This window comes from Camelina sativa, chromosome 16 (genome assembly GCF_000633955.1).
Source record: "Camelina sativa cultivar DH55 chromosome 16, Cs, whole genome shotgun sequence".
NCBI lineage: Eukaryota > Viridiplantae > Streptophyta > Magnoliopsida > Brassicales > Brassicaceae > Camelina > Camelina sativa.
In genome coordinates, this window is record NC_025700.1 from 19736397 (window position 1) to 19753251 (window position 16855).

General features: G+C 38.7%; 4 protein-coding genes and 1 long non-coding RNA gene across 6 annotated transcripts in view; 3 read left to right on the forward strand and 2 right to left on the reverse strand.

The window, feature by feature from the left end:
• Positions 1–2690, forward strand: part of LOC104751339 (isochorismate synthase 1, chloroplastic) — a 4291-nt gene extending 1601 nt beyond the window's left edge. Inside the window, exons 3-13 of the mRNA XM_010473260.2 lie at positions 66–452; positions 555–818; positions 910–984; positions 1078–1146; positions 1258–1376; positions 1478–1535; positions 1632–1742; positions 1856–1940; positions 2047–2144; positions 2264–2356; positions 2450–2690. Coding sequence (XP_010471562.1) covers positions 66–452; positions 555–818; positions 910–984; positions 1078–1146; positions 1258–1376; positions 1478–1535; positions 1632–1742; positions 1856–1940; positions 2047–2144; positions 2264–2356; positions 2450–2503 — 1413 coding nt within the window. The 3' untranslated portion in view covers positions 2504–2690. The remainder of the gene's footprint in view (positions 1–65; positions 453–554; positions 819–909; positions 985–1077; positions 1147–1257; positions 1377–1477; positions 1536–1631; positions 1743–1855; positions 1941–2046; positions 2145–2263; positions 2357–2449) is intronic.
• Positions 4583–8214, forward strand: LOC104751340 (protein QUIRKY). Its single transcript, XM_010473261.2, has one exon. It carries the CDS (start codon positions 4715–4717, stop codon positions 7937–7939), a length of 3225 nt encoding a protein of 1074 aa, XP_010471563.1. The 5' UTR covers positions 4583–4714; the 3' UTR covers positions 7940–8214.
• Positions 10664–12054, reverse strand: LOC104751341. The gene is made up of 2 exons (XR_002035851.1): positions 11939–12054; positions 10664–10870 (listed from the first exon to the last, which is right to left on the reverse strand). It is a non-coding gene; the product is annotated as an uncharacterized LOC104751341 (long non-coding RNA).
• Positions 13670–14807, forward strand: LOC104751343. Its single transcript, XM_010473264.2, has 2 exons — positions 13670–13924; positions 14251–14807. Exons 1-2 carry the CDS (start codon positions 13769–13771, stop codon positions 14692–14694), a joined length of 600 nt encoding a protein of 199 aa, XP_010471566.1. The 5' UTR covers positions 13670–13768; the 3' UTR covers positions 14695–14807.
• The window catches only part of LOC104751342 (calcium-dependent protein kinase 30), a 3115-nt gene continuing 1064 nt past the window's right edge, over positions 14805–16855 (reverse strand). Inside the window, exons 2-8 of one of the 2 annotated variants that reach the window (XM_010473262.2) lie at positions 16691–16798; positions 16387–16530; positions 16148–16300; positions 15907–16022; positions 15643–15810; positions 15336–15566; positions 15064–15237 (exon numbers count right to left, since the gene is read on the reverse strand). In XM_010473262.2, coding sequence (XP_010471564.1) covers positions 15064–15237; positions 15336–15566; positions 15643–15810; positions 15907–16022; positions 16148–16300; positions 16387–16530; positions 16691–16798 — 1094 coding nt within the window. Of the gene's footprint in view, positions 15238–15335; positions 15567–15642; positions 15811–15906; positions 16023–16147; positions 16301–16386; positions 16531–16690; positions 16799–16855 lie in introns of both variants that reach the window. The other variant, XM_010473263.2, reaches the window with a different exon arrangement.

Here is a 16855-nt window from a genome sequence, read left to right on the forward strand (position 1 = left end):
CTAAAATTCGAATTTTCCCGCGCAATTCTGATTAAAAAAAAACCTAAAATTGGATATGGTTGCAGGTACCAATTGACCAGCAAATCGGAGCAATTGATTGGCTTCAAGCCCAGAATGAGATTCTGCCTCGTTGTTTCTTCTCTCGTCGCAGTGACGTCGGTCGTCCCGATCTTCTTCTCGATCTAGCGAGAGAGAACGACAACGGCAACGGGAATAACGGGGACGGTTCAGTTTCATCTGATCGTAATCTTGTGAGCGTTGCTGGGATCGGTTCTGCAGTGTTCTTCCGTGACCTTGATCCTTTCTCTCACGATGATTGGAGATCCATCCGAAGGTTTTTGTCTTCAAAGTCACCTCTGATTCGTGCCTATGGTGGTATGCGATTTGATCCTAATGGAAAGATTGCTGTGGAATGGGAACCTTTTGGTGCCTTTTACTTTTCAGTGCCTCAGGTAATTTTTTTTTATTCTGTTTTTTTAAGAGAATTTTTTTTGGAGTATGAGTTGTTGTTGTTGTTGTGTGACTGGGGCTGATTGATACACGTACACGTACAGGTTGAGTTTAATGAATTTGGGGGAAGTTCAATGTTGGCTGCAACTGTTGCTTGGGATGATGAACTCTCTTGGACACTGGAAAATGCTATTGAAGCACTTCAGGAGACTATGCTTCAGGTTTCTTCTGTTGTCATGAGGTTACGAAACAAATCTCTTGGAGTATCTGTTTTGAGCAAGAATCATGTTCCTACCAAAGGTGCTTATTTCCCTGCTGTAGAGAAGGCTTTGGAGATGATCAAGCTGAAAAGCTCTTCTCTTAACAAGGTTAGTTTAGAGACCTGTGTTTCGTTTCTATTCTTCAAAAACAATTATGGTTTTTTTGATTAACTGATGTTTTCTCGGGTCGTGAAATCAGGTTGTGCTTGCTCGTAACAGCAGAATTATTACGGATACTGACATTGATCCCATTGCTTGGCTAGCACAGTTGCAGGTGTGTTTTTATCTCTGTGATATTATATAGTAGTCAATTTTCAGATTAAGTCTATGTTTAGACTTGGATCTCACTCTTATTGGTGTGTGACAGAGCGAAGGACATGATGCATATCAGTTCTGTCTTCAACCACCAGGTGCACCAGCTTTTATTGGCAACACGGTAGGTTATAAGTAGTCCGTTGGTACATTATTTGATTTACAAGAGCTGTTGATAAAGATGTGCACCTTTGTTGTTCCCATCTAACTTGTGACATACATCTGTGTGAAACAGCCTGAGAGACTTTTCCAAAGGAATCAATTAGGTGTCTGCAGTGAAGCTTTGGCTGCAACTAGACCTAGAGCTGCTTCAAGGGCTCGTGATATGGAGATTGAGCGTGACTTACTAACCAGGTCAATTTTAACTCTAGTGCTTTGAACAATTATAGAATCGATTTCTCCAGTCTCCATTGAAATTTTCTGGTATACTGATGTGATTTGCTAAACTGTTGCAGTCCGAAAGACGACCTTGAGTTCTCTATTGTACGAGAGAATATAAGAGAAAAGTTAAATGTAAGTTCAATCTTGATGTTCTGCAGCTTCAATCTTTCTTTTCTGGATAATCCGTTTGATATATGTTTTCTTATTATCCTTCCTTCTCCTTTACAGGGTATCTGTGACAGAGTTGTTGTTAAGCCCCAAAAAACTGTGAGGAAGCTTGCAAGAGTGCAGCATCTATATTCTCAATTGGCAGGGAAACTTAGGAGGGAAGATGATGAGGTGAGATAAATAATATTTGAATGACTTTTCTACCTTATGTTGCAAATGTTATCTCCACTCTCTTCATTGCTTTGAATTAGGTTTAACTCTTGGTCTTAAATATCTATCTACAGTTTGAAATCTTGGCTGCTCTGCATCCAACTCCAGCTGTTTGTGGGCTTCCAGCAGAAGAAGCTAGGCTTTTGATTAAGGAAATAGGTAAATTATCTATCTGCCTTGGTTCAACTATCTCCTAGTACTATAAATGCCTATGCTTTCTTAGAGATTAACAATGGTGCTTACACAAATGTTTTGCTGCTTATAGAATCGTTCGATAGAGGAATGTATGCTGGACCTGTCGGGTTTTTTGGTGGAGAGGAGAGTGAATTTGCAGTGGGAATCAGATCAGCTCTAGTCGAAAAGGTTTGATCTCTCTCCCAATATAAAGAAGCACACTTGCACTAAACTAAATCAAAGCAAAACTGATCATTGCGTTTTTGCTACAACTGTCAAATGCTGAACTGTTCTATTACTATTTACAGGGTCTTGGGGCGTTGATCTATGCGGGGACAGGGATAGTAGCAGGAAGCGATCCATCTTCAGAGTGGAATGAGCTTGATCTTAAGATATCTCAGGTACGAGTTTTTCTTATGTAAATTTGACATCACACTTCTTTGTTTCCAAAACCTTAAATATATTCCTTCTTTTTGTTGTTGTTGTTTTTGCAGTTCACGAAGTCAATTGAATATGAACCAAAAACAGCTCTGCATGCGATTAATTGAAGAACGAGTAACATTTGTATTTGATTGTTTGTTTGTATGGGGATGATGATGATTGATGGGGTTTTCACAATAGAAAGCAATATTGTCTCTCTTGTAAATAAAAGGAATAATTAATTGCTTTTATCTGATTGTTAATGGGCTGAGCTCTTATTGGTTGTAACTAGGTGAGGCCGTTTATGATTGTTAATGAGCTTCTATAGTGTATGTTTTTCGTCAGAAGCTGATGTTCCATAATATGGAAAATGTGTTTTTCTTTTCTCAATCTTCGTATATAGGGATGTTGTGGTGGGTAAAAAAACCCCATCAATCTGTGTTAGAAATAGTTGACAAAATAATGATACTAATGTGTTAAAAATTAGAAGTTGCTATTCGAGTTATAACGTATACATATAAGTATATGATTGTTAGCCTATTCTCGAACACAATACTGGTTTATCTATTTTTTAAAGGGAATCTTGTGTTTGGTTCTAAGAGGTTTGGGATAATCATTTCCACATCTACACGCTCTTTGACAAAGAAAAGAAGATGTGAGAAAAAGTATTATGACTTTAATTAAATTTCAATTTGGTGAAAACGAAGAATTTGAAAATGTGCAATACTGTTTGAAGAAGTATATTTTGGTTTTAGTTTCTTCAATGATTCATTTTTTAACCATTCCAAATTTTAAGAAAAGTGGATTCTCATAATAGATTCCACTAGATACTCGTTTTCTAACAAAATCAAAAATTTATCTTAAACAAGTTCTAAGTCTTTGACATTTATGATTCTACAGCTTTCAAAATCTGATAACTGGTCTCTTATCCCCCAGCCGAATAAATGAGGGAAAATATATAAAGAAAAAAATGGAAAGATGATGACATTTCCTTACACAATCCACACTTCAAAAAAACAACCGTTCTTTTTTTATATACATTCAAATTTTAATTAAAATTATTTTATTAAAAAATGGCTAAGATAGATAACCGAACAGTTTTTGTTGTTCGGTTCGACTTTGGTTATAGGTTTTGAACTGATCCCAAATATTAAAATTATTTTGGTTATGTTTGATTCTCAGTGAACCGATTTTTATTCTCAAAATTGAGCAGAACCAAAATAATTTTAACATTCACGATCAATTTAAAATCTATTCCAACCATTTTTGAGTGAAAGAAAAAAGGAACGGTTTTTAATGGTGACCAAAATATTTCACTTCACCGAATCGGTCTTTTAAAACTGAACCGAAATAACTGACATCACAAACCGAATCAAATTGAAATTGTGTTTATGCAGATGGTAACCCAAATATTAATATTCCTTTATAGTTAGCGTCACGATAATTTTCTTTCGTTAGTTTAAGAAACTACTTTTATTAAACTAACTATTTCATCCAACAACCTTACTCGCCAAATCTTTTAATGTAGTGGTCTGTCTATAGGAACATTAAAAAGTATCCTTTTTATAAGATGAAGAAGAATCAAAACACGTCAAAAACAACAAACACAAGTGTAAAATGAGATAGTAGTAGTTCAAAATAAAATAAAATAAAAGAATGGGGAGAGCATGTAAAAAGCGAAGAATAAAACGAAGGCTAGCTTGACGATAGAGAATGGAATTAGATTTCCCCATTATCTCCACTCTAACTCCCACATTTATTATTCCTTCCCCTTTATGCCCTCCACCTCAATTCAGGTTTATACATTTTGTTTTAACAACACTACATATTTTAATTAACCAACCCCATCTCTTCCTTTTATATATTTTAGTAATCACAATGCTTAGGTCTCTTTAATTATCTACTACACTCACTCGTATCTAAACATAAACAGTTTTAGCTAAATATATATATTTTCGACAGGTTTTAAACTAATTTTAGTTAAAACTACTCGAGTAAGTTCGTGATATAAATTGATACCTTTTTTAAAATATCCTTTATTTCTAATTTGATATAGTGTGACAGGTTTTTGGTCATTAAGGAAACTAAAATTTTAATTAGTACTACTAAAAACTTGTAAATAAAATGAAAGAGTGCTTTTTAAAAAGGAATAGATTCAAATAAATAAAGCCCCAAGACATCGAATAAAAAAAAAACAAAAACTTTCTATTATCTCACTTCCGCGATTACCGTAATCTCTGTCACACAAAGAACCAAAACACTCGCTCTCTCTCTCTCTCTCCCTCTTTCTCTTTCTTCTCACTCAGACATTCTCGAGATATGAGAAGACGACTACTACGATGAACACGACGCCGTTTCACTCGGATCCTCCTCCCTCGAGGATCCAGCGTAAGCTCGTCGTCGAGGTTGTTGAAGCTCGCAATATCCTCCCTAAAGATGGCCAAGGAAGCTCTAGCGCTTACGTCGTTGTCGATTTCGATGCTCAGAAGAAACGAACCTCCACCAAGTTCCGTGACCTCAACCCTGTCTGGAACGAGATGCTCGATTTCGCCGTCTCCGATCCCAAAAACATGGATTACGACGAGCTCGATGTCGAGGTTTACAACGACAAGAGATTCGGCAACGGTGGTGGCCGGAAAAATCATTTTCTCGGTAGGGTTAAGATCTATGGGAGTCAGTTCTCGCGAAGAGGTGAAGAAGGTCTTGTGTATTTCCCCTTGGAGAAGAAGAGTGTATTCAGCTGGATTCGCGGCGAGATTGGACTCAAAATCTACTATTACGACGAAGCCGACGACGACGATATGCCCGTTGGAGGCGGAGGCCAGCAATTTCAACAACAACAACAATTTCATCCTACGCCGGAGCAAGATGCTGATGAACAACAACATCACCAACAACAACAACAGCAACAGTTTCATCCTCCGCCGCAGCAGATGATGAATTTACCACCGGAGAAACCTAATGTAGTTGTGATTGAAGAAGGTAGGGTTTTCGAATCGGCTCAGTCTCATAGCTATCCAGAGACTCATCAGCAACCTCCGATGGTTATCGTTGAAGAGTCACAACCGCAACAGGTAATGCAAGGTCCAAACGATAACCGTCCTCAACGTCCGCCGTCTCCGCCGCCACCTCCATCTACGGGGGAAGTACATTATTATCCTCCCGAAGTGAGGAAGATGCAGGTAGGTAGACCTCCCGGCGGCGATAGAATTAGGGTTACGAAGAGGCCGCCGAATGGGGATTACTCGCCTAGGGTTATCAATAGCAAAACTGGAGGAGGAGAGGCGACGATGGAGAAGAAGGCTCATCATCATCCTTACAATCTCGTTGAGCCAATGCAGTATCTCTTCGTCCGGATTGTGAAGGCGCGTGGCTTACCGCCTAACGAGAGCGCGTATGTCAAGGTACGGACGTCGAACCATTTCGTCAGGTCTAAACCGGCCGTTAACCGGCCCGGCGAATCGGCTGATTCTCCGGAGTGGAATCAGGTTTTTGCTCTTGGTCATAACCGGTCTGATTCTGCTGTGACCGGTGGTGCCACTCTTGAGATCTCTGCTTGGGATGCTTCGTCGGAGAGTTTTCTCGGAGGAGTTTGTTTCGATTTATCAGAAGTTCCGGTTCGTGACCCGCCGGATAGTCCGCTTGCTCCTCAGTGGTATCGGCTTGAAGGCTCAGCTGCGGATCAGAATTCAGGGAGAGTTTCCGGTGATATTCAGCTCTCTGTTTGGATTGGTACTCAGGTAGATGAAGCTTTTCCGGAGGCGTGGAGCTCCGACGCTCCGCATGTAGCTCATACGAGGTCTAAGGTGTATCAATCCCCGAAGCTTTGGTACTTGAGAGTGACTGTTCTTGAAGCGCAGGATTTACATATTGCTCCCAACCTTCCGCCATTGACTGCGCCTGAGGTCCGTGTGAAAGCTCAATTAGGGTTTCAGTCTGCGCGTACAAGACGAGGCTCAATGAATAATCATAGTGGTTCGTTTCATTGGCATGAGGATATGATCTTCGTAGCCGGAGAGCCGTTGGAAGATTGTTTGGTTCTGATGGTGGAAGACAGGACGAGCAAAGAAGCAACGCTTTTAGGACACGCCATGATCCCAGTGAGCTCCATCGAGCAGCGGATTGATGAGCGTTTTGTGCCGTCGAAATGGCACACTTTGGAAGTAGAAGGTGGAGGTGGAGGAGGGCCAGGAGGTGGACCTTATTGTGGAAGGATTAGCCTAAGACTTTGTCTTGAAGGTGGGTATCACGTGCTTGAAGAGGCAGCGCATGTGTGCAGCGATTTCCGTCCCACAGCTAAGCAGCTCTGGAAACCGCCTATTGGAATACTTGAGTTGGGGATTCTTGGAGCTCGTGGGTTGTTGCCAATGAAGGCTAAAAATGGAGGGAAAGGTTCCACTGATGCTTATTGTGTAGCTAAGTATGGCAAGAAATGGGTTAGGACTCGAACCATAACAGACAGTTTCGACCCGAGATGGCATGAGCAGTACACGTGGCAGGTTTATGATCCTTGCACCGTGCTAACAGTTGGAGTATTCGACAACTGGAGAATGTTCTCCGACGCCTCTGATGATAGACCCGACACACGGATTGGGAAGATACGGATCAGGGTCTCGACGTTGGAGAGCAACAAAGTGTACACCAATTCATATCCTTTGTTGGTCTTGTTACCTAGCGGTCTGAAGAAAATGGGTGAAATCGAAGTGGCAGTCCGGTTCGCATGCCCGTCGCTGCTGCCTGATGTTTGCGCAGCTTATGGACAGCCGCTTTTGCCTCGGATGCACTACATAAGGCCTCTAGGTGTTGCACAACAGGATGCACTAAGAGGAGCCGCCACAAAAATGGTAGCTGCTTGGTTGGCTAGAGCAGAACCGCCATTGGGACCTGAGGTGGTTAGATATATGTTAGATGCAGATTCGCATGCGTGGAGCATGAGAAAGAGCAAAGCAAATTGGTATAGAATTGTTGGTGTTTTAGCTTGGGCAGTGGGTTTAGCTAAATGGTTGGATAATATCCGGCGGTGGAGGAATCCTGTGACAACGGTGCTAGTCCATATTCTATATCTGGTTCTTGTTTGGTATCCTGATTTAGTAGTCCCGACTGCATTCTTGTACGTGGTGATGATTGGAGTTTGGTATTACCGGTTTAGACCCAAAATACCGGCTGGTATGGATATACGCTTATCACAAGCCGAAACAGTTGATCCGGATGAGCTAGATGAAGAATTCGATACCATACCAAGCTCAAGGCGACCAGAAGTAATCCGAGCTAGGTATGACCGGTTAAGGATCTTAGCAGTAAGGGTTCAGACCATTCTAGGCGATTTTGCAGCGCAAGGGGAACGGATTCAGGCGTTGGTTAGCTGGAGAGATCCGAGAGCAACTAAGCTCTTCATAGCAATCTGTTTGGTGATCACTATAGTTCTGTATGCGGTCCCAGCGAAAATGGTGGCAGTGGCTCTAGGTTTTTATTATCTTCGGCATCCGATGTTCAGAGACACAATGCCAACGGCGAGTCTCAATTTTTTCCGGCGGTTGCCAAGCTTGTCAGATCGGCTCATCTAAAGGAGAAAGAAGTGAAGAGAGTAAACTTACTACTAAAAAAGTTAGATGTTTTTTGAGTATCCCAACTGTTTCTTATGGAGCTGAGGAGGAGAATAGAATAAAGATTCATTATGGGGTTAAAGAATTTTATCACATTGTTAATGATTCGTTATTTTATTATTCGGAATCTATCGGAATTTATTATAATCAGATGAATCAGATGGTATGTCTTTGAGAACTGAGACTTCCTGACCTGACTGTAATATTTTGAAGCAAGCAAGAGAGATTTCAGATTTTAAAAGGTCTAAAAAGAAGAAGTCATACTGACAGTTTGACCAGTTATTTTGCTTTTGGTATCTCTGATCTCTCTATAATTATCTCTGTAATGTGGAATGATTTATTAATTCCTCAACTAAACTAACAATTAGTATCTTTTAAAAAATTGGTCTAATTTTGACAATCCAATTCGTTAACTATATTGTCTGAATGTCTGATGACTCTGATTTTGATCTTAGCTATTTCCATTTGTCTATTTTAACCGTTATAGCTATTTCCTTTTCCTATTTTTCTATTCCTATATCCTAGTTTCCTTTTGTACTAGTATTATTATTTTATACAATTTGTTTTGGTCTATTTCCTTTTCTTCTTTTTACGGTGGCGGGACAGTAATCAATTTTTGTGATAATTAAACAATTTAATTAGGTGTTGTACCGACTTATGGGCATTGAACACCACTCATATTACCCAAATGGATTAATCCTATCGGTTTAAGACGTCTAATAACCTGCAAACAGACATCGATTGCTTGCTCATCATCCTAGGCAGGTTTGTATTTGTTTTTAGTTGATCATCTCCAGTTTCTGAGATGATCTGATTTCTCTTGGTTTATTTGAATAGCACTTCGAGCCGGCTGAAATTGGTATGCTGGCTAGATGTTTTTGCACCACCATAAAGGTACTCAACCAGAGACCCGATTGTTCTGTCTATGTTTCTTTGTTTTCTTAGAGAAATGTGAACTGTTATTTCCGGCTCTCTAGACTCTTACAATTCTCTAAGTTAGGTTTGGTTGGCTTTGCAGATCAGTCTTATGTTGAACTGTTGCATAGCAGCATATTAGAGAATGTTGATTAATTGGGTTTTGTCTGCAATCTTCCATTGATTACGCCATTTTTATTATAGGATGGTCACTTTCAGGAGGCTGATTAGCTAAATTAATAGTGAATTTTATATTCAGGATGATTTGAACAAGTGAGTTGAACATGCAGATTTTTGTGTGCATACATACAATTCATTCTTTAGTGTTATTGATACTTTACGAAAAGTGTTATCTATGTCCTGCTCTCATGGTTCAAGTACGTTTATCAAATACTATGCATGCCTCCATATTAAATGTTGCATCTCTGTTTTACGGACCTTTTGCAGTTGTAATATGTGCTAACACTTTTGGAGGTTAGTGTAATTACATAATCTTTGTTCATTTGGTTAGTCATGTTTGTCTCAATGTATATCTAACTTTTAGTAATCAGATTCAGAACTATCCATGACTTGCTTTGGTTTTATTTAAGGCCTTTAGAAAATCATAGGAAACTGACTCTGCCATTTCCTGGATCTCTTTGGTTTTATTTAAGGCCTTTAGAAATCATAGGAAACTGATTCTGTCATAGGAAGCATACAACAACACTCAGACAGATGTATCGTATCGGAACCCCATTGATTTCATCCAAAGAACAAAAACCACAGGTTTGGTTTTCATTCATTTCCTCTTACTTGCATCCATCTGACATCAATTGTTCTTATATCACTTGTGGGATTGTAAGGACGGCTGATATGATCCTTATTAACAGCAACTTGCACGGGTTAACATTTGCCAATACATTTAAAAAGGCTAAATGCACAAGGAAGTCGCCCAGCTGTACTTTATCGACCTGTTCAATGAACCACCCCACACTTATAAGTATTATATATCCCTAAACTCCAAAATTTACAGGATAGTAAAACAAGCTTCTATATGGCACTCTGCCTCTTTCTATAAGTTCTTCTTTTATCTCGAGCAGGTTGAATTTCCACTCCGTAAACCGCTTTGAGAGGAAAAAGAAAATTGATTTAGCCGTTCCATCTTTCGCTATGCTATGCAAACATAAGCAAAATCTGAGTGATGTTACCCTTACTTTTGTAGGCAAGTGTATTATATTTGACTTCCCTATAATTAGACGTACTGTTTGTATTCTAAAGTTTCTAACGAAACTTTGGTAGATATGACTATTTTTAAGTATATTTAGGCAAAAAATACTTGTAATTCTTAGATATTTGGATTTTTTTAATATAGTATCTTTTAACTAAAAGCAACGCATAAACAAATATTTGGATGAAAAAATTTGGATGGATGGAGTGTTTGGATGAAAAAATCTTATGAAATGGATGGAGTATTTGGATGAAAAAATTTGGATTTTTAAATGCTTTGGATAAACGAATCAGAACCTGAACTCCCAGGTGTAGTAGCAGTCTCATCCTGAATAGCCATCTTCAAAAAGGTTTTGAAGCAGATTAGGAGGGGTCAATTTTTAGGCAAACAAAAGTTAAAATTAAGAAATCTGGGCGTCAAACAGATATTAAAACTTGCCTTGCTTCCTGACAATGGTGGGAGCAGCGCCGACTCAATCAACAGAGTGACCCGGTGCAATCACAAAAAAAAAACCCTATTTTTTACTAAATAATCGGATAAAAAAAGTAAATTATGTCAAAAAAAAAACAAAAAAGGAAGCAAAATACATTAAGTGAATAATGACATCCTGTTTATATGATCCAAAACAAACTCATCAATTAAACTTTCTACATCTAGTTCATCCAAAAAATCATTCTAGACTGCAATCAAAGCTAGTCCGTTCAATCTCTCTTGCAACATGGATGTCCTCAAATATGACTTCAATAGCTTGAGTTTAGAGAAACTCCTTTCTGCATAAGCAACAGTAACTGGAACTATTAGTAAAATCCTATATGCAATTGTAGCATATGGAAAACTATCAAATGGTATAATATAATTCAATACATCATTTGCTCCCATATTTTCATTTGGCAAAAGCTCCTTAACAAATTTTAGCTCAAGAAAAAGTTCATCTCCATTAATGTCTAGTAAATCACCACTTTTCAAACTATTTCCTAAAAAACTACAACGAGACTTCAGATTCACATCATCACACAATTTCAATCTAGTAGAATCAAACGAAAAACCAAATATATTTTCATACGACTGATATTGCTCAAACCTCTTATCAAATGAACTAGTAGCATGATCTATGATGTACAAAAAAATACTGAATTATATATGTTTCTTCTACAGATAATATTGTCTCTTTTTTTTTTTTTTTTTTTTTAACAAAAGATAATATTGTCTCATCACCAATAAATTCATCATATTGTCTTTTTCTACGGATAACTCTTCTTTGATTAGATATAGATTCAATACCAACTTCATTAGCAATTTCCTTAGCTTTTGTCATAGCACCAACAAATCCACTTTCTCTATATTTTTTTAAAATAAGAAATTAATCCACTTACCTCTTTCATTGCAACATCAATTTGCATATCTTTTGATTTTGATTGTAACTTTTTACTAACAAGATTCACCACATGCAATATGTCAAACCAAATAATAGTTGATAACAAAAATTCAAAACTACTAAGCGCATTCATTGCTAAAGATTTAGATTCACTTTGAATCATTGGGTCATTATCACTTTCTGCCACTTCAAGTAAAGCAAGGAATATATAATTGGAGCTTGGAGACTTGGAGTCCGCTTAGAGCTTTTAGAAATCCCACGGTTGCTTGCTGGGGTTGAGGAATTTTGAGATATGAGAACAGAGAATTGATTGGAGAAGAAGGATAAAGCAATTGATGCAGGAAATTTTTAGGATAACGAAAAATCAGTGGAAAACTCATAAATAACTCGATAAAATAACTGATTTATAAAGACCCAAATTGGAAATTTGTAACGGCTATTAAGAGAAAAATAAACAACTTACCCATCGGATAATTAAGAGCACCTGATTAAACGAAAAATAAAGCTGCAGCGACATATTTTGGGACTGTTGAGAACTGAGAAGCAGGTGAAACAGCGTGAGATCGACTCAAAAGAGGAAGAAAGGAAGCAAGTTAGGTTTAGGTTTCATGTTATTTCACTAGGCCTTAAATTTATTGGGCCTTAGTTTTTTTTTATCCCTGTGCAAATGCACTTGTTGCACTGCTCAATCGCTGGGCCTGTGGAGGGTACTTATCGTACTTATCGTCCTGCCTGGATACGTCTCCATATTTAGATGATGACTGGAAAGGCGAGTAAGCCAACCTCTGCTTGCATGGGTCAGATTTAAGCAAACAAAAGTAGAAGTGAGAAAGGGAAAAATAGTAAATGACAAAAAAAAAAAAGTAATTGACACAACAAGTGAGTCTGGTTTGGCAAAGATGTTTATTTACCCCTTTTTCATGTTCTTTGGAAGAGAGATGGCTGGCGAAACTGTCAAAGCCTTGGCCACTGTCAATGCCTAGGCCACGAGAAAGATGATTGCATATTGAGCAAGCCTAGCTGGCAGACTCGTCAGTATACTCCTCCGGGGCCCCTAACTCTTATGTTGTTTTGAGGATGCTCATCCAGCTGACGGGATTTTTACGACGAGAAGAATATCTAACCTGACTGAAAATATTGAATCCAACATCAGCTGCTATCTCTGTAGGGAAAGCTTTGGGAGCGCATAAGGCCAAAATGTTTTTTGGGGGTCGATTACCCATAATCCACTCATGCATATAGTACAAAATACTTTAGCAACCTGATTCAGAAGAAACTAAAATATGAAACTCTCCATTTCACCATCCACTGCTCTAGTAATGGCAAGAGGGTGAGAAAGAAAGAAAAATACTAACCGAAGGGAGCGTAACGAAGATGGATTCGAGAGGTACAGAGATCTCGAAGGATGTCATCATGGACGTTTGTTAGTACGCCAACAGCGAAGATGGTGAGAGGACCGCGGTAGCCATGTTTCTCCAACACGTGTTTTATACAAGGATGGACCAGACGAGCATCAAAGCCAAGGGGTATCGGATACCGTCTGATGTCCGAGAAGATGCCTGTTTCAGCGAAAACCTCCCGGTTCTTATATAGCCTTCTTCATCGTACAAGACTTTTACGATGTATGTACAAGCAAATCGCTGAAAGAACAGAAAAAAAACATCAGAATAAGCTTTATTCGGAGGGAGATATAGATTTGACATGCATGATTGCTAGCTAAATCACCGACCGAGAGAGAGAGTGAAAGAGCGAAACACGTCGTTTCCATCGTAAATACAAAATTTCAGATTATTGTAGGCACATATCATATTATTAGTGTTCGAGAAATTTACCTGAGTAAGGTGTTGAATCTCCACTCGATCGAGATCGCCTAGGGTTTCGAAATCCCTTTGAATGAAGGCTATATAGGGTTAAGAAAGGGGGCCTACAGTTTGTACGAATGGAAATAATGAAGGGAAATATTAATTCAATTTGTTTTTTGCCAAGGAAGAAAAGACAAAAAACAAAAAATATTTACCGACCAATGCTACAATGACACGTAGGGCGTCTCAAAAGATCTGGAGTAGTAGAACGCACGGTCAGGATTTGATCTAAACAATGAAAGAAACGGAGATAAAGCGCTGAGGAATATGATTGGTTGAAATTACAAAGACATCATCTGACGTGGCAGTTTCTCTGTCTCCCAGAGTTTGCAGATAGTAATGTGCGAACGCCCAAAGCGAAAACATCACACGAAAAAATTCTCCAAAGAAACTTTTTTTCATCGCTTCGATTTGGTCTTCCTTCCCTCCCAATGGCTGTCGTCGGCGCTCCGATATCGTCTCCGTCGGCTCACTTGCAAACACGATTTCTCTCTAATCCCGTTCTCCCCCGCTTTCGCCGCTCTAATACCGTCGGCAAATCACCAGCAGCATCTTTCTCCGTCGTCTCTATGGCTCCCCAGAAAAAGGTAACTACACTCTGTTCATCATCTCCTTTCTTTAAGCTCTGAGACCTTTCTCCCTTTCATTAAACCTTTATAAAGTATGAATCTTTGTTGCGTCTCAAGATAGATTTAGAGAGTAGTACTTCTTCTCTGGCTTTTAGTAAACAACATTTTACTAGTTTCATGGAAATTGATCTACGGATCTTTGTAAATTTGGTCTAATTTTTAATTTTGATATTTTCTTAATGAAACAAATACTTCAAAGTCTCTGTATAGTATTGTCACAGAGTTTTTTTTATATTATTATCCATTTTTAATTTGTGTAACTGTGATCACTGAATAAAAAAAAGGTGAACAAGTATGATGCCAAATGGAAGAAACAATGGTACGGAGCTGGATTGTTCTTCGAAGGGAGTGAGCAAGTGAACGTCGACGTTTTCAAGAAGCTGGAGAAGCGGAAAGTTCTGAGCAACGTTGAGAAATCTGGCCTTCTCTCAAAAGCAGAGGAGTTGGGACTCACATTGTCATCTCTTGAGAAGCTTAAAGTCTTCTCCAAAGCAGAGGAGCTTGGTCTTCTCAGTCTCCTCGAGAATTTAGCGGGAACATCGCCTGCGGTCTTAGCCTCGGCTTCATTACCGGCTCTGACGGCTGCAATTGTAGCCATTGTGCTGATTCCGGATGACTCAACTACTCTGGTGGTTGCTCAGTCGGTTTTGGCTGGTGCTCTTGCCCTTACAGGCGTTGTTTTGTTGGTTGGATCTGTTGTTTTGGATGGACTTCAAGAAGCTGACTGATTCTTTCTTTTGTAAAACCAAAACATATTAAAAACTTTTGTCCAGTTGGTTTTGTCAGTTGCTTAAATCATAACTGTAATGCTCAGAGAGAAATATAAACAAAAACTAAGTCAGAATGAAAGCTTTATAACAATTAATTAAACAAACAATATTACATACAAATACATTCATTCCCAACTGAAAAAAGCCTAACTACACCCACAAATTACAAAAGGCCAAAACCATTAATAAAAAGAATCTCTAGAAGCAAAGTGAAGTAAGCCAAAATCACATCTGAAATCAAAAAAGCCGAGATAAAAACCCTTCTTGAACGTGTAAAGAAGCAGCCATCAGATTGCTTCTGTTTTGTTGATAAAACAAGTGTAAAGATCAAACTGCAATAGATTGTCCAGTGAGTGCGTCGTGTAGATGCATTGAACCATCTTTCATCAAGTTTAAGCTTAAGCTTTTAAACCTCTCTCTCGAGTATTGTCTTGATGCCTTTCTCCAATCAGTTCCAGCTTTCATCATCACCACAAACTCATCGTAGTTTATTCGTCCATCCTGCAAAACCAAACATTATTAGTAATATTATGATAATCTTTCTATAAGAAGAGTCTTTTTAGGGAGAAGGAGATTTATGTATAGAGTTTTAGAAAAACCTTGTCAGTGTCGACTTCACGCATGATATCGATTATAACGCTGTTGTCTGGTTCACCTAACTCGTCGGTTAAAGCTTCCCGTAGCTCTTCTGATTCGATGTATCCACTTCCATCTTTGTCAAAGAACATAAAAGCTTGTCTGAAATGTTCATCATTCTCCATCTTCTGCAAGTGAATTATCACTGCTACAAACTCTCCATAGTCCAGGCATCCATTTCCGTTAACATCGGCCTACATCAAATATTCATAAATGTTAGTACCTGAGAGGACGAGCTTTTTCTAATCTTTTGGTCAAGTAAAAGTTTACCACTTCCATCAACAGTTTGATCTCTGCTTCACCCAGTTGTGAACCAACTTTCTTGAGTCCAGCTCTGAGTTCTAGGTATGATATTTTACCATCGTTGTCATCATCCATCAGCGTAAACATGTTTCTGATCACTTCAACTTCTTGGATAGACAAGTGCTCGGCGATTACCTGGTTAGCATCAAAAGAGAGTAAGTAAGTGAAACCAATCAAAGCTCGAAACAAAAGTATATACTCATCTGAAAAATACTGAGAGGCAACACTTACGCGCAGAGCTTTCTTTTTCAATCTATTCATCATAGAGAACTGCTTCAGCCTTGACCTAACAATATCCCCTAAAGGGACATTTGGAGCTTTCTTAGCATTTTGTATCCAAGGGTGATCTGCAAAGGAAAGACACAGTAACCGTCTTCACTTCAGCGGAATTTTCTCAAGTGCAAACCCAAAACAAGAAACAAGTAGCAAAGAAGATGAATTAAGCACTAGTGTCAGAAGATCATTTCATTACCAAGAACTTGCTGAGCAGTCAAACGCTTAGTGGGATCAGGTTCCAACATCTGCTTCACAAGGCTCTTTGCACTCTCTGATATCTGTGACCAAGGATCTCTCTTAAAATCAAGAACTCCCCTCAAGATTGCAAGAGCCACACCTTGTTCAGTCTCTGCAATAAAAAAACCTTGAACCACTCAGCTTAAATCTGCATATACAAACAACTTCTATTATGAATCATCAAAGCTGCTTTTTTACCTGCCCAAAACGGAGGAACACCACAGAGCAAAATATAGAGGATAACTCCAGCACTCCACACATCAACCTCTGGTCCATAATTTCTCTTCAACACTTCTGGAGCCATATAATAAGGACTTCCTACAATCTCTGTAAACCTCTCTCCTGCAAAAATGCATCAAAAATTTCAATCTTTATATAAAAAAGACTCAAAGAAACACACAATTGTCAAACAAAAGTCTAAAACAGTGAGACCTTTTTAGCTCAATGGAGATCAAAGATTCTAAATTTAGCACAAAAAAAGTCCTCTTTTTAAGGAAATTACCAGGTTTGAAAAGTACAGATAAGCCAAAATCAATTGCTTTAAGAGCAGAGTTCTCCTTCTTGTTAGCAAACAAGAAATTCTCAGGCTTCAAATCTCTATGCATAACACCATTGATATGACACATCCTCACAACCTCAGCGATCGTCCTCGCAACTGTAGCCGCGG

What these genes read in the sequence shown, in the direction of transcription:
- LOC104751343 (XM_010473264.2), top strand. Translation starts at nt 13,769, where the DNA reads ATGGCTGTCGTCGGCGCTCCGATATCGTCTCCGTCGGCTCACTTGCAA. An exon ending in CTATGGCTCCCCAGAAAAAG is followed by an intron (nt 13,925 to 14,250) that starts GTAACTACACTC and finishes AATAAAAAAAAG; the next exon opens with GTGAACAAGTATGATGCCAA.
- LOC104751340 (XM_010473261.2), top strand. Translation starts at nt 4,715, where the DNA reads ATGAACACGACGCCGTTTCACTCGGATCCTCCTCCCTCGAGGATCCAG.